The sequence below is a fragment of the Syngnathus typhle genome, linkage group LG1 (assembly GCF_033458585.1).
Source record: "Syngnathus typhle isolate RoL2023-S1 ecotype Sweden linkage group LG1, RoL_Styp_1.0, whole genome shotgun sequence".
Taxonomy (NCBI): Eukaryota; Metazoa; Chordata; class Actinopteri; order Syngnathiformes; family Syngnathidae; genus Syngnathus; species Syngnathus typhle.
The window spans coordinates 16,735,152-16,751,983 of NC_083738.1; the positions used below are offsets into that span (position 1 = coordinate 16,735,152).

At 40.9% G+C, this 16,832-nt stretch overlaps 1 protein-coding gene across 1 annotated transcript; it reads right to left on the reverse strand.

Moving 5' to 3' along the window:
- Nucleotides 1-6,273: 6,273 nt before the first annotated feature.
- Nucleotides 6,274-16,442, reverse strand: sncb (synuclein, beta). The gene is made up of 6 exons (XM_061283524.1): nucleotides 16,305-16,442; nucleotides 15,390-15,523; nucleotides 12,384-12,413; nucleotides 12,163-12,248; nucleotides 9,813-9,893; nucleotides 6,274-7,026 (listed from the first exon to the last, which is right to left on the reverse strand). The coding sequence occupies exons 2-6, from the start codon at nucleotides 15,508-15,510 to the stop codon at nucleotides 6,997-6,999; spliced, it is 348 nt and encodes a 115-aa protein (XP_061139508.1). The 5' UTR covers nucleotides 15,511-15,523; nucleotides 16,305-16,442; the 3' UTR covers nucleotides 6,274-6,996.
- Between the last annotated feature and the right edge of the window lie 390 nt (nucleotides 16,443-16,832).

The window sequence follows — 16,832 nt, forward strand, 5'->3', positions numbered from 1 at the left end:
CCCATCCTGTCTACAACTATGAGTGTAAAACTTTTTTGGTCACAATATTCTTTGTCATGACATTCACATAATTAAGAGGACAGAAACCGCTGCAAAAAGATGCAACACGTTTTGTGCAGACTGTGGTCTTTATTTCAGTCAATGTTGTAAAGCAGCAAGTTGAAAATTGGTTTGCCTTCAAATTAACTGTGTCATCGGTTAGACGAGCAACACCCACCAGCACCGAGTGCTACCCTTTGATATTAAAAAAAAAAAAGAGTCTATTGCATTGCCTTCGTGGATGACACAAGATTCTACAGCTGACAAAATGTATTTGCTGGTGTTTACATTGACTTTTTCTGACGTCATGCGGCTTGAGCTCATAACTAGAATCATAGAAAAAAATAGTCACATCTAAATTAATGTATAACAGTGCAATAAATGAATAAACACACACCTCAAATGTAAATATGATTAATTATCAGCACAGAAATATCACAGACCCACATTTCTAAAACCAAACTAGGTACATCAATGATGACAGTAAGATAGATATAAGATTTCGTCATTTTTAATTACAACTAAATAACAATAAATAGCAAAAATGGCTGTGAGTACATCCCGCATAGCTGAAGTCATCACTTCTGATCATGATTGTGCATTTGTGCTTTGATTTATCCACATTTCCACAAAACCATCAATTAAGCAATAAAATTGATGCAAAATTGAAAAGCAAAGTACAAGACAATAGGGACTCCTCTCACACAACATTTAGAGTTGAAGTTCACATTCCACACAAAACTTGCCCTCATCTAAGAACATGAAGTTCAATGACTTTGAGAATTTGACTCTGTTCCAGAACCGTCCATGTAGCTTGTTATATGGGGCAACTTGGTTTCAGTTTCAATTATGTCGTGTTTTATCAATGAAATTCACTATATGCTGTATACGAACAGTAAAAAGAGAAGAATAGAACTTGGGCATGTAGAGAGAAAAGCAAAAGCATTAAAATACAATCTACTAATTCTACTAGCTAGCAAGCTAGCACCATGGAATCAAAAGTCAACCTTATTGTGAGATAGTTTGGGTGCTCAAGACTTTACAATAAAATTATAGTGTAAAATTACACAAATAACGTTTAACGAGGAGATGAGAATATGATTAGCATGTATAGCATGCCGATAACAATGACTAGCATTAAAATAAGCAGAGAAGCTTGTCAGCATATAACAAACTTCCTATTTCTACTTCACTGAAAACATTAGTTCACAGTATTTCACAACACATATATTACTTGTACAGTACTTGACCAATAAAGCATCCATGAAGCTCAAAATGTGTGTTACACTGCCTGCCGACAGACATGCTTACTGTTCAGGGTCGCGTGAAACTGGAGCCCATTTTGGATGAAAATCAGACGACTGAATTGTTGCTGATAGACAAACATGAATTTAATAATTTCAGCAGGAATATACAACTCCACTAAGAGTTCCATCATGAAATGGATTATGTTCAACTTTGGAGGTTCGATTTTATCACCTGAATGAAAGTCTACAGAATGCCTGGACAAGACATGAGGCCTCATGCAGTCCCTTGCCACCCTTCACCCTAAAGTCACCTAGAATAGGCTCCAGCTCACTCAAGACCAGGGGTAGGCAATTCTTGTCCTAGGGAGCCACTGTTGTCCCTGTTTTCCGATTCGCCCTGCTGCAGCACAACTGATTCAGATAATCCGCTCATCAGCAAGTTCTGTAGAAGCTCGATAACCACCCTGATCATTTTAATCAGGTGTGTGAAGGAGGGAAACTTTAAAAACAGGCAGGACAGCGGCTCTCTAGGACCGGACTTGCCTACCCCTGCCCAAGACCCTGAACACGCTAGGTGGTGGTAAATAGTAAATCGTCATTAACCCTCCCCCTAAGTCACTCTGTGGTGTGCGTTCGAGAGCAACAATGTGGCTGCTGCATGTTCTCCATCAGAAGCCGAAATGGGTTTCGTCTGTTACGGCCCTCATTGTCGTCCTGCTCTCTCCTCTTCCCTGCCCGACACCTGCTCGCCCCTCCCTGGGCTACCTCATAAGCCAGCGGTGTGGCTGAGGGGTTGAGGGGTGGAGGTGGAGGTAACGAGGGCTGCCTCTTCTGTTTCTTCACCTGTTTCTCCAGGTGCTTCTGGATGGCGGATCCCAAAACAGCCACTTCCACCACCGCCCCGTACACCTCCCATGTCATGCCCTTCTCGTCCCAACTCACCTCCTGCACCACCTCCTCCTCACTCTTCTCCTTGCAGTCGTTTTCCCCTTCAGCTTCTTCCACCGCATTTTCCACAGTCACGTCTTCCTTCTCCTCACTTTTAACTTGGCTTCCCTCCTCCGCCTCTTCCCCCTCATCATTGTTTTTCACTGCGCCGGCTTCCTGCGCGATCTCAGGAAAAGTCGTAGTGGTGGGCGTTCTCGGTGTCATGGGTGCTGTAGCAATAGAGCGATACTCCACTTGCTGACACACTTGCGTCTCTGCATCTGTCATTTGGGCCACTGTTCTTTCGCAGTGAGTTGGGAACTGGAAGGCGTGATCACCCCCAGGTGGGGTCATAGGGCTGGTAGCCACGGACTGGCACCGCACCACTTCCAGACTCACCTGTGTGCGGATGCTGTGGCAGCCGTCAGGAGCTGGAGATTCCGGGACAGCCGGCTTTGACACTTCTTTTTCCTCGTGTATAACTTGCTTGATATTCGGTGATTTGCTTTGATTTGGATTTGCGTTTGATTCCTGGTCAGGATTGGCACTTTCTGTTGAGACACTTGTCTCCCTCTTAAAATTCTTGGGGGGATTACAAGATTGATCCTCCCATTCTTGCTCTTCCATCTTGTCATTATCATAGTGGGTCACTAAGATGGTAATATCTTGGTCCATACTTCCCATCCGTTGTGGCTTATCCTGGTGATTGCTATGCTCCACTTGTGACTCTTCGGCAGGAGAACAGGCAGCACTTTCTGTAGAAGACAACTCAACTTCTTGTGGACCTTTTGTTCTGGGAGTAATCGTTTGCGTCCCGTCATCTGTCTCGGCGAGTGCTGGGAAAGCTGTGGTCGAGGGTGTCTTTGGAGTCATGGGAGATGTGGCCACGGAGCAAAGCTCCACTTGCGTACCGGTCTGCATTCCCGCATCAGCTCCAGATCTGCGAGAGGAGCTTGGGAAAATGAAAGCATGACCGCTCTCCGGAGGGGTCATTGGGCTCGTGGCAGCTGAGTGACATTGGACCACCTCTAGACTGACCTGCGTGCGCATATGGTGCTGCCCAAAAGGTGCTGGGGAATTTGGGTCAGAAGGATCGGCAGTCGGCGGCAATGAAAACGAGACTTTTTCTTCAGCCGCCTTGTCAGTGTTTTGAATTACATCGACTCCACAGTTGGGCGGCCCATCCAGCGTTGTTGACCTGTCACCGTCGGATTGTTGTTTCAAACGGACAGCTTCGGTCTGCCCAATGTCTTTTACGCTTGGAAAATCTGAACGAACACTACTGTCGCAAACCTTGCCCGATTGTGCTTCCTCTATTGTCTCAGCAAAACTCTCATTGGCATCGCTGGTGCTGACATTATGGAGCAGTTCCATCTGAGCGCCTCCCCGACCTGTTGATTCTCTCACAAGAGGACCTTCGAGCGCGGGGTCACCAGCTGAAGGCTCTCCACTCTCTTTACCAAAACCTTTCGTCTCATCCTTAAGACTTCCCATCTTGTCCTGTGCAAGATATTCCTGCATGGAAAAACACAGTTCTGAACCATATTGTTTGTACTAACGGGGACATTTTGCTCCATATTAATTTCTTTGCGATTTGAAATGGACAAAAGTCATCAACTAGGACACTATGAACTGGGATATACATGGAATCCTTTACGATTATTTGCTTGATTTAGCACAACATATTGTGATAGTCTGTCTCATTCGATATGCAATAAACAACATGTTCGACGATTAGCTTCGGTAAATTCAACCAAGGGAATACACGAGAGTAACGTGGATCGAATCAGAAAATACAAAATACAAACACCACATGATAAAACAGAGAGCTGGAGATGTACCTGAGCAGCCGATTCAGACTCAAGAAGCCTCCGCAAAACAATCTGTCACATTCAGGGCAAACATGGTCCAAACTTCACGCTGATGGACGCGCTCGAATTTCCTGCTCTTGACTGGTCCTGACTGCTGTGGCTACAGGTTTGTCCGTAGAAGAATCTGTCTGAGGCAATTGTCGTTCTGGCTGCTGTGCCTGTTGAAAAGCTTCACATTTCCAGTTTCCCTGGAAACCACACTCAGGTTCTTGTGGTGAGTGGTAATGTACGGGGGGAGGAAAAAAAAAAATCCATGTTCAGCTCTTATCTACTCCATTCATAGTAATTAGCATCTCATTCAGAGGTTGGGGGGTTCAACAATGGGATGTATAACAATATCCGACGACAGAATCAGCCTCTGAAGAGAAAGTGAGTCGTGGAAAATCCATGTGGCACATTAGTATTGAACTACTGTTCATGTGTTTTTCCTGGAAACAGCACGTGTAAAGCAAGCTCATCATGAAAAGATGACAAATACATTTTCTCTGCAAATTTAATGTTTTTCACACTGTTACAAGATGAATCCAAAGCAGTGGCTATCGTTAAATACTGCTGAAATTGCTGCGTTGCACAGAAAAGGAGGTTGGAGCCTGAAGGAGGCTGAAGGAAGCCACCCACACATGAACACTTGCACATCACACTGTCTTTTATACAACATCCACGCTCTCTTATTTAAGACTTGAAAAGCCTGACTCGACGTGTGCATTGAGTGTACAAGTACATATCTCTGTTTTCCTAATTTGCACGGCTTCCATTTTCTGATGACCAAAAATACAGTCATAAGTTTGAGCTTGGCCAGAACATGGTGTGCTGACTGAAGCTATTTCAAAGACCTCCACCAATCCCTGGCCCCCACGGAGTTCTGTTGCTTAGCAACCGCATAGTGTGATGGAGAGAGGTGTGCTGCCTCGGGACAAGGTGAACACTCTCATCAGCCCGCCAAAGGCCATCTTATCAGCAAGAGTTGCTTCTAACAATTTATCAACAGTGAGGACTATCCACAGTCTTATCTCTCCATAGGTATGTAGACATAAAAAAGTGAAATTATTCTGGTTTTATTTCCCCTTTAAAAGTCACACATACAAAATACATAGTGGTTAGAAAACAGGTAGAATCAAGTCAGAGGGGAAAATGCATTTTTTGGAATGTTAGTTATGTGATGTTTGTAATGGTTCTTAGTTTTAACTGTTAGCATAGTTATTCGTCGAAAATCTGTCGAGGATGATGATGATGATGACGAGTGGGCTTCAGTTTAACAAGATGAATGAAGGGATCATTTGGTGTCCCGTTTCTGTCCTAACTCCTTGATGGTGTCCGTGGCCTTGTCGGCAGCTTTGCCTATAGCCGCTTGGCTCTGTTTGCTGGCTTCTTGAGCAACTACATCCGTTTTGAAAATAAGAAACAATTCAGAAAAGGTCAACATGCAGTTTTTCAAAATGACCACATTCAATCAACAATGTATAACTGCTTGCGTGATTGGTTTGTTTTATCCTGTTGAATTAGCTAAAGGGCCTCTTTAGCCTCTTTGTATTTTTGGGAGGAAAACGTTGGCCATAAGTACATTCTGACGATTGGAGTCAGTGAGAAGACAAATGGCTGAAACGTGCAGGGTACCTGAATTGGCTGTTTCTTTGGATGAATCTGCCACCTGCTGCACAGCTTCCTGAGCTGCCTGCACTGAGACCACACCATGTTGCTTTGCGAAAGGTATTTATTTTCAACGTGTCATCATCGTACGAGCGGATTTACCTGCAGTTTCCGTGACTCCTTTGACTGCAGAGTGGCTGCTGCCTTTGAGGCCCTCAAAGGACTTCTTCAACGAGGCCATGGCTCCACTTTTGGTCCCCCGCTGGGTACACGGCATGAGTCTGAGGCAACTGCAGCTCGAGCCGCCGTTTAATACCCTCGGTTTGGGGCCAGACATTGGTGAGCCTGCACGTTCCAGTCGGATTAACACGGACAAAACCGCACGGTCGGACTGGCATCCTGGCAGCTGAGCCAAGAGCCATCGCAGCAAATTCTAAACATCCTGACCCGTCTGACAGAAGCAAGCAAAATAGACGAGGCTGGTTCAATGACTGAAATGGTTACATAATGAGGGAAATGAAAAAAGTTCTCAATTAAGGCAAAATATATATTTTTTCTTTTTTACATTTTTTTTTTATTTACAGAGGATTTGCATGTCCGGCTTAACACATAAACCTTTTTATTGACAAGTCCTGCAATTTAAAGCACATTTTTATATGACAACCATTATTATTTCAAGACATTATATTGACTTTAAGTTGGTAAAATTGTCAGTACACACAAACACGCCCACACACAAACATGTATACTGTCCATGTCCCAAAAGAGAGTTTACTGGAACGATTTCACAAGCAACTAGAAAGATACAAAGTAAAAAAGAAATCCCAAACTCTTATTTTAAAAACATCCCAAAAGGAAATGGAAAAAAAAGGACCCCACAAACAAGCATTGTCGACACTTAAAAGAGGATATTGTGTAAATATCTGCTTGCAACTTGGACTGTAACTTTTTTCAGCTCCCAATGTCTCATTGGAAGTTGATGAACATCTATTACACATGTCTAAATACAGATACACACACACTCACACAAAATACACATTCACAAGCCCTGATTCTGGTCTCATTTCATTGGGAGGGAATCAAGGAAATGAGACAGTGAAGGACAATCCTACAGCTCAATAAATACCGACACCCAACACATTACATTAATTACATTTACAATATATAATCATAAAAGATTTGTCTTGAAGGAAGAACATTTTTCAGCGGGAATTCTTGTCTTTTGGGAGTTTCTTTTTAAACAGGAGACTAATTGGAATAGCATTTGTCCTTTATTATTATAAATATTATTGTGCTGCTGGTTGAATGGTGGCTCACTGACGCTTTTATGCTTCCGGTTCGTAGTCTTGGCTCTCCTGTAGGGTGAACAAACATGACGTGCGATGAGTTGTCAGCTACATATACAAAATGGAATTTCTTATAAGATATTGTTAGTAGGAGGGTATACTACGTAGAAGTGTTTTTAAGATGTTTAATAGCAGCAGCGTCACCCAAAAGAGCAAAATGGGCTGCCACCTGTTTTTAATTGTATCCCATATGTGAATTGTATTAATAGATGAATCAACAACTTATCGATGGATAGATATTTTCGATAAATTGTCCAAATCATCAGAATTTAAGCCTCTCACCAGTAAATAAGACTGATGCATTTTTTCAAAATAAGGCATTTGCAAACATCAAATTTTACATTAGAAAACACAGGTTTTTTCTTTTTGCTATTTTAATTTTGCTTAATTTTGGACAGTTTATGGCCCAAATCAGGAACAGAATCACAATTCATTTGCATTTCCTGCGATTTCTTACTATCCAAATCACCTGGATCCCAACACTGCTCACAACACAAGGGGGTGTACTAGATAGATTTCATTTCACTTCTCAAATATCACTGTGTTTGTCTGCTATATGATATATTTAACTGAAATCGCTGATTTGAACACTCAATGAAAGGACGAAAGAAAAAAATAACGAGAAATTCCAGAGTCTGGTTTTATCTTGCCAAACTCTAGCTCCATTTTTTATCTGCCATTTCAGGTTTTGTGTTGATATTTTCCAGCAGCCTCATTCTACACCAAAGTCATCATTTGTTTGGTCTTGGCTCACAATAGGTGATGTCATCCACTTCTACAAAAAACAATATGACTTCATGGCTGTGTTAATTTGTGCGCGATGAGTAAATGATAAATAAATTGAATACATAATTGCAACAAATATTACAGGACTCTTACATCAGATTACATACTCTGTTCTTATGCGATCTATGTCAGCCTTTTGGCATTTACCATGGCATTAAAATATTTCATCATTAACAACACAAGGAGTTTGAGGATATAAAACTGTTCTGGCCCTTTATGTAGCTAAATTAGTCCCAAATATAACGTCATCATTCTTCACCTCAACTCATGGGTTAAAAACAGCTTTTATGACCCAGCATGTACAAAAATGAAAGATGACGTCAGTGCATGGATTGTGCTTTGTCAATGCCTAGAGAGGGCAGCACAGGGCTGCAGAAAAGCTTCAAGGACGAGTCGTGAGCTCATCTCCAGCATCCTTCCAACTGCTCAACATTATGACAGCCTTAAAGGCTCCGCGTGTGATACTCCTTGGTCATTTGATGTCGTCTTTAGAATTACCAGGGGGGGGGGGGGGGGGTCCCAGGTGGGGGAGGGGGGGTTTCCCATCAATTTAGGCAGTGAGAGAGACTCAATGCACATTCCATCCTAAGCAGATTCCACATTTACAGCAATGCAGGGAGACATGGATGTTACCCACAATGCACCAAGGCAGTGAACGTCATCACCGCACCCACTCAGACCACGAGCGTGGTTCGCTGCTGAGTGTAGAAGGATGGGGGAAGGGAAGGACACGCAGGAGCAAGACTAAGAGAACATGGATGGCATGAAATATGAATGATGAAAAATGCAGTGTTGCCTTTTTCATTGACTGGTGTAGAAATGTGGAACAAATTAAAGGGAAATAGAACCCAGACAAAATAAGATCAAATGAGATAAATATGGATATTTTAATAGAAAATAAAATAAATAAATAGAAAATATTTATTTCCTTTTTAAATCAATACAATTACAAATAAAACGCTAGAAAATGACATGGTGTAAATATCATCATGAGCGTAAAGGCGTTTAAACGTTTTCATTGCGACATATTTAGGATAGTTGATTCTCTCCCTGAGCTGGTCATTTCCAAATATAAACCATTTACGTCACACTTGCTGTGTGCTGTCCCACACAACCCTGTAATTTCATTTGAAAACACTTAATGTGTACGCAATTTAGTAGGATCCTCAATAAGAACCCCACCAAACATATTTTAAGTGATAGCCAAAGATTTTCATTTGTATTGACAGAGGTAATTTAACAAGACTGTGAGTGTATCTTGCAATGAGTCATACTTGGGGGTGTTTAAAATATTTGATCCTTCTGAGATAACTAAAACATAAACGCCTCTCAGTCTGATTGTAATCGAGAAACAGTTTGATGCAAAACTGTGTTCAATGATGCAGAGGGAAATGAGTACAGGGATGAATCTACAATGGTGGACGGCGTCACCCCACTGGCCACTGTGGATATGTGAATGTGCACCTGTCATCTTAAGGCATACTCACTGAAAAGGTTCTGGCTCTGTCCCTGAGTGTGTATGATCTAAAGCAGGGGTCATCAATGTGGACACCAGATAGCCCTCAATGACCATATCAGTAGCCAGTGGAGCTCTTCAAAAAAAATAACTCACCAGTTGATGGGACATTGTGATTTTTCAGAAATGTTGTTCAAGTGAGAAATAATAAGCATGATTGTCTTCACACAATGAATATCAATAATATATGACTAAAGGTAATTTGAGCACATTTATTTAAAATGTGTGTATCAAAATAGTAGAATTCCATGGTAATCCGTAGTCGAGAGGTTTTGTAGCTTTCAGTTAAAGGAAGATAAGAGGAAAATAAGAAAACAAATGCAAATATTGCATAGATACAGTCATGTGCATACGGAGTCAATTAATACTAACGGGCCTATTATCTACTGACCGTTAATGGACTCACCCCTGATTGTAAAACAAAATATTTTAGTGTTGCAAAAAATAGCCATATACACAAGACTCCATAATGTGTGTGGTGCAAGGTGATTACCTGCTGGGTGTCATCATATGTCTCTCCTTCTGGCATTCCCTCAGACTGGCCCTCCGTGGCCTCCTGCCCATACTCCTCAGGCTGTATGGCACAGACAGAAAACAAATATGAAGGCTGAAAAGATGCAATAATGATTTGTGCTCTGGCGTATTGTATTTCATGACCCCGCCACAAGCAGCAATTTCTTGCTCAAAAGAAAACTCCATTTTAGACTTCTCCAGAGCAGGTTTATTTTGCAGTGCAGGTAGTCTAACGCAATTTATTTTGTATTTTAAATCGAGGCCTCCCGCAATGTGTGTGTTAAACTGCATGTCATTGAATTTCCCTCATAAATATGGCACTAGCATTGGAAAACTAGTCCTCAAGGCTGCTTTAGTTTCTGACATTGAACCATACACTGGTCAGGTGCACCTCATTGCAAGGAATACAAAGCTTGACTGATAGGAGACGGCTGTGTTGACGCCCGAATGGCCTCCGTCAATTTACAAAATTGGCAAACCTGTTTACCTAGATTAAATATACATTGCTGATTATTTATGTCAGTGATTAACCATATTAACAAGTGTGTGTCTATCTTACAGACTGTGGTGCAGACTGCAACACAATGAGAGCTTTCCATGACATTTTGGTGTCCCCCTACATGAGAGGCAATATACTAGAAAGTAATCAGTCAGTTGCAGCGCAGCTCTGAATAAGGATCTATAAACTATACTATAAAGAAGGATCCGACAAATATAGATTTTCTTTTCAAGTCGATGGGGAATCGGATTTTTGGCCAGATACATTTAAGAAAACTGATTACTAATAAGGCAATTAATTTTAAAAAGTATATTTAAAAAATTGCCTATTTTTAAATTTTAAAATGAATTATAGTAGAGTGTACAATGTACTTCATGTGTTGCAGGCATAGACTCATTCTAACATAGCTGCCTTAAACCAAACAGCCCTCTTCCTAGGATTCAGTCCCAGGTAAACAACTTTAATCTGTTGTGTTAAGCTACAACCGGTAATAAGGGTGGAATAGTCACTTAAATGACCTCCTGCCGACACAATAGTTTATAAACAAAGCCTCGACTATTTCCTTTCTTGGGACTTTGCTCACCACTCTCTGTGCAACAATGAGACCTAAATAGAAAGCTAGTGGGTCACCACTCTTATTTTTAAACCTCCGCTAATCAAGTCAATTAGGGTGGACACCAGGCCCTAATCTTGCACTATGCTCAAGTTGACTGCAAGAGAAGAAAGCCGAGGAGACTCCTTGAATGAAAGCTAACATATTTGAATGTCACTTTATTTGGCACATAGGCTAACGTTGATGATCTAGATATAAATTGTCTGCTGGAGAGACTGTTTATTGTTGCGACTGCGGGTTGCAGCATAGACAAGTGTGACAAAATATTGGAAAAAAACAGTGTCCAGTGCAGTCCTACACTAATTTACTGTAAATAGGTTCACTATCTTTGCCAGGCAGTGAAGAGGATCCCAACTGTGAGGATAAAGGCTAAGAAAAGGTCGAGGAACTCTGTTTCACTTGCACCCTGTCAACCTGTGGTAGCTCTCATGCATTGGAAGGTCATTTAGGGTGAGTAGCACAATTCTGAACATGAATCGATTACAGATGTTGGTGTAAGAGTTACGACAATTCAGAATACAAGACAAACGTACAGTTGAACGAGGTTGTATAATGAGAATTTTGGAGAAATAAATCATATCGAGACTGTGGGTGTTTATTTACTCAGGCGTCTACCACATTATTATTTTTATGGACATTACTAGGCTGTGGTTAAAAATAGCTTAAGGGTTGCTGTCCAACTCTTGGCTGACTTTGTTTTTAGCAGCACCCACTTTAGCCGCACACGTCTCATCTTCTATTTTGTTTTGTTAAAATGCCCAGGCATGCTCTGTGCTCCATCCACTACGTTTTCTTTCAACTATAGGACACACGTCGGCTTAACAGATGCTATGCCCTGCAGGTGCTTGAGTAAATTTGTCTACCATTGCACGTATCAGTCATAGTAATGTAAACGAGATTAAAAAGCCCCTTTATGAGATGACTAACTCGTACAGTACATTCAACCAAATAACGTGAGCAGCTATTGTAGTACAGCGTATACTCGAATGTGAATTTGGGTGCAGTTAAGTGTTTGCTTTAAAGAGCAAAAAATCAATTTTAAAAGCCTTGATCAAGACACGCTGAAATGTCAATTCGATCGTGATTCATATTTCAATGTAAAAAGTGCAGTTGGATTTGATAGACACTAGCATGACTTCAATTGTCATGACGACAGCATTAAATTGAAATATCCTGTTATGAAATATCTTAGTGTAAACTGTGGCATAATGCACCTACGTTAATGTCAGACGGGAATTCATCCTTCTTACGAAGGCCAGTCGCGGCAGCAATATTCTCCATCGCTCCAGTGGTCGCCTCAGCCACTACGCGCACACACACACACACACACACACACACACACGCACACGCACACAAAATTCAAAAAGCAGAGTGAGCAGAGTGTTTGCAGCATTGATTGGAATTATAGCACCTGAATAATATTCAAAATAAGAACTCACCTGAGCCGACACTGTCTTTGGCCTTGTTACCTAGTTCATAATAAAGAAAAATAGAGATGATTTAGGCACAATTTTTTTTAATAGGATTTAATACTGGCATTTAATTTGCCTGTAAAATCACCTTTGTTTTGAGGTCCTGGATATAAATTTGATTTGATGTGATATGTATTTATTTCAAAAAATTTAAAACATGAAATTTCCTAATTATTTCACTTTAGATGAAGAAATGGTCCAGTGGAGGACAAGCAGAGAGCATTTAAATATCTGCAAGTTTCAATGCGTATAAGTGCCTAAATTTTGATGGGAGTGAATTGTTAAACCTAAGAGTGATGCATGGATCTGGTACAAAGAACAATGAACAAATTCTAACCTGGGCCATTTGCTACAATTAGTGGCAACAGTTTAGGGTTTTTCTCCTCCTACAATCATGAGCTGTGTGTGAAAGTACAGGGCTATGTAATGATTAGCTTCATAAATATTTAAAGATTCCCACATTGCTCCAAACAGATATGAAAGCACCAGGGAGCAATTTTTTTAATCAACATTACTGCTACTGCTTAAAATACAACCACAGCGTTGTTCAATTGTTTGACCTTTTGGCAGCCATCATCAATCTGCACTTTACTCCACTGAGCGATTTGGCCAATGTACTACATTGTGTGACCAGTGGTCCTGAATCTGTACAGGGCAATGGAACTGTGTAGCATCCACATGCATTATCAGTCCCTGAGGACCGTTAAAAGCCAGCGAAGGAGAAGCCGTATGATGAATCTTTTTACAAACGGCAGCCTCAAAGAAAACCTAAATCGAGGAAACGCATCCATGTGAAAACAACACACTCGTGGAGTGCCCTGGAAGAACTACGCCTACAGTCTCACAATTGATGGCTATCGCAAGGGAAGGCAAACTCTTGACATGTTTCTAAAAGTGGGTTTGCCTGCCCAGAAATAATACATAACCCAAATAAAACAAGATCAAAGTTAACAGTTCGGAATAAATCATCTTTAGCTTTTCTTGACAGGCATCCATCCATCCATCCATACATACATCCATCCATTGAATCGTGTTATGAGAGATGCACAACAGTTATGAATCGGTATAAATCAATTTGGTTTTGGTGATGATTTGTTAATTCTTTTAATTTGTTTAATTTGATAGTTTGGGCTTTTACATCTGATTACATTATAAATCTGACAATAGTTATGGTCTAACTGAATTGGAGTCCCACTGAATTGAATTGTTCCACAACAGTGAAAACAGTCTGAGTATATATGAGCCAATTCTGTTGATACTTTACTAACAGTGTTGATGGACACTCATCAACTATGATAATAAACATTGCTTGAAAAGTAAATTCATTTGATTGTGCATATATATACAATAAAGTTGCAATAAAGTTGCAATAAATGAATAAATAAATACATAGATGCATACATACATACATACATACATACATACATACATACATACATACATACATACATACATACATACATACATACATACATACAATACGAACATACATAGGTACATATATATGTACATACATACATACATATGTACATACATACATCTCATGTGTGCAAAGTTGCCCATTTTTCTTAAAAATATCTCAAAGCAAATGTCTCAAATTTAGGAAACCTGAAATAATGATGATCCCATCTCAATTTACTTACAAAATGACTTAACAGTGTGAAATCTGGCTATATTTACTTCAACACACTGGACGGCTTGACTTATCTTGTTGTACGAATGGCAATGGGTGGAGACCTGTCCCTTGGCTTCTGCCATTTAATTGACAGCATTAGCATTTATTTGTCCTAACTGTCATTATCCATCATTGTCTTAGATTAATGAAGATTACATTACACTTTCCGCCCAACAGCAAGACAAACAGCAGAATGCATAATTGCAGACACATTACACACATAGTTCCATTTTGTACACAGCAATAAGATGATTGTGGAGGATGTGAAAATGAGCCAGCATGCAATTTGACTGCCGTCTGACATGTTTGCTGCTCATGACGAGTGACAGGCACGCAGTAATTGGATTTCATCTTAGATCTCATTGCAGATACATCTGACAACTTCTAGTCTCATCTCCACAAGCACATCACGTGTGACTGCGCCTTCTTGGAACACAATGTGACCATATCAGTAGTGACAACGACCAGGAGTTTCCATTTTGGGCCTTCTATTAAAAGACAATGATGCACTTGAAGCTTTACAATTCGGGAGATGAGCAAATATGTGCCTGCTTGGAAATAAGAATAAATATTCTGACAATCCACAGCACAAAATAAAAACCATTATGCCCTAATCATTTTAAATCATCCACTACAATTGTAATATGACAATTTTGAAAGATGGCATTAACAAATCCCGAAACTAAAAATAAATATTTAAATATTTCATGAGTATCCATATTCCTTAATAAAAAAAAGGAGCCAGATGGAAGCGCAACATGCAAGTCTTACACGAATGATGATTATATATTTCATGAAGTCTTGTATGTGATATGCATGTCATATTCTATGGACAGTGTACTGGCTTTGCCTGTGCACAGACATGTGGCCCGTTCCGCCTCACCCCCACCCATCTCGGTCAAGTGAGGCGATAGGCCATAAGGATATTCAAAGCATTGCATCATCTACGATTACTCCTTACTACAGCGTGCTACACTACATCTTACAACTGCTGGTACCGATGCTATTTACTACCTGCTTGTTAAAACAGCCTCTATAATTAATGGCACAGTGAATTGATCTGCATACGTTAAACACGGGCATTGATTGTTTGTCTTCCCGAATGAAAAATTGGCTTGCTGCGGTGATAAAACTTTTTTTTTGCCGGTGGATCCACCTTTTACATTTACATCACGTGTTTTGAACCTATATGGCAGCATCCATCCACAGGTAGAAGAAATAGTGTGACCAATAGTTGTTAGTCACACACTAATCAATTCCTCTACAATGGATGTCAAGCCCTGCTTTGATCATCTTACCTACGAACATAACTCCTTCTTTAGACTTCTCGGCAGCCACGGCAAATCCTTCCTTGGTCTTCTCTGCAGCCACAGCCACGCCCTCCTTGGCTTTGGACAAACCCTTCATAAACACGTCCATCTTGGTGGAGCAACTGTGGGCAATGCAACACGTGTGTGGTTCAATCACCATGCAGAGCCATGCATAGGATGTCATGCTAATAAAGAGGCCACTGAAACTGTTAAATATACTCACTGTATTAATTAATAATACATTGGGTGGGTTCGTAAGTGTTTGGGAAAATGGAAGCTACAACGCCGCCTGTGGTGGACTCCGACAGGTGCAGTCCGGCCAACAGACTTGTAATAGCCACTGTGTTCACTTATGCATGCATTCGTGCCCCTTTTCAGCATCCTCCCACCGTACATTAAATATTAAAAAGCCAAAAGATTTCAATGAAATGGTTAATTGTGGAGGGGGGGGTCATTAATTATTGCTCACTTGTAATGCTACGCTTATCAGTGCACGGGGAGATGCCTGCCTGCACAAACGGGGTCGTTTTTTTCTCCTTTTTTTTTCCAAAAGGGAATGCACAGCATATTCGTGGCGGTGCTATTTATTACTGGGGGATGGGAACACTGCCTTATTTACACGCATCACGGTGCAAAACATACATGGAGGGTAACATCATATTTACCAATGTGCGCAAGAAATGAATATTCAATTAAAATATGAATCGGACGCCATTACATGAGCTACAAATGAATTATTTGATGACATGCAGCAGTTTGGCCTAAGGCATTCTTAAATGCAACATACAGCATAATATCTGAAATGAAAGTATTCTTAATGTTAACACGGCGTCTTCAAATGGTCGTTGCTAAACGCGCCGAGAAATAACACTTGCAAGTAAGAGAACGAAAGGTGGCCCTTACCTATTTACAAATAGTTTCGACTTGTCCGCGTCGTGGTCGATTGAGTGGAACTATCGTCTTTTCAGCAGAGATATCTTGCAACGATCACTACGGTGGGCCTTTCTCGCGATGATCTCCACCAACAGTGAGGCTGAGACCGTCACGTACCCCTTATTCCCCCTCCCTACCTCCCTCCCACCCCCTGCCTGCACGCCTCAACGCCAGCCTCCTCCACGATATTGATCACCCCAGGCTCGATGTCATCTGGTAGGCGACCGCGAGCAAAGGGACTTTAAATATCACAATATAGTTTGGTCTGGTGAAGTTTTTTTTTTTTTTCATTTGACCAATGGCCCGACAAAATCCGATTACAAAAACGTGAGCAGGTCGTGATCATTATTTGAAAAAAGGGTTGTGTCGGTTTGTGCAAAGTCCCGGTTGGGAGTTGAATATGCTGTGGTTAAATGAGTGGTTAAAATGCGATACCAAACGCATCACAGGTGATTTATTCAAAATTTCCAATACACAGTCTCAGTGCATAGCATTTAT

Bases quoted from the DNA above. Each gene is read 5' to 3' on its own strand.
- sncb (XM_061283524.1), bottom strand. From the start codon at position 15,510: ATGGACGTGTTTATGAAGGGTTTGTCCAAAGCCAAGGAGGGCGTGGCT. The intron at 12,249-12,383 runs GTGAGTTCTTAT...GTGTGCGCGTAG, and splicing joins CAAAGACAGTGTCGGCTCAG to TGGCTGAGGCGACCACTGGA. The intron at 7,027-9,812 runs GTAATCACCTTG...TTCACCCTACAG, and splicing joins CATATGATGACACCCAGCAG to GAGAGCCAAGACTACGAACC.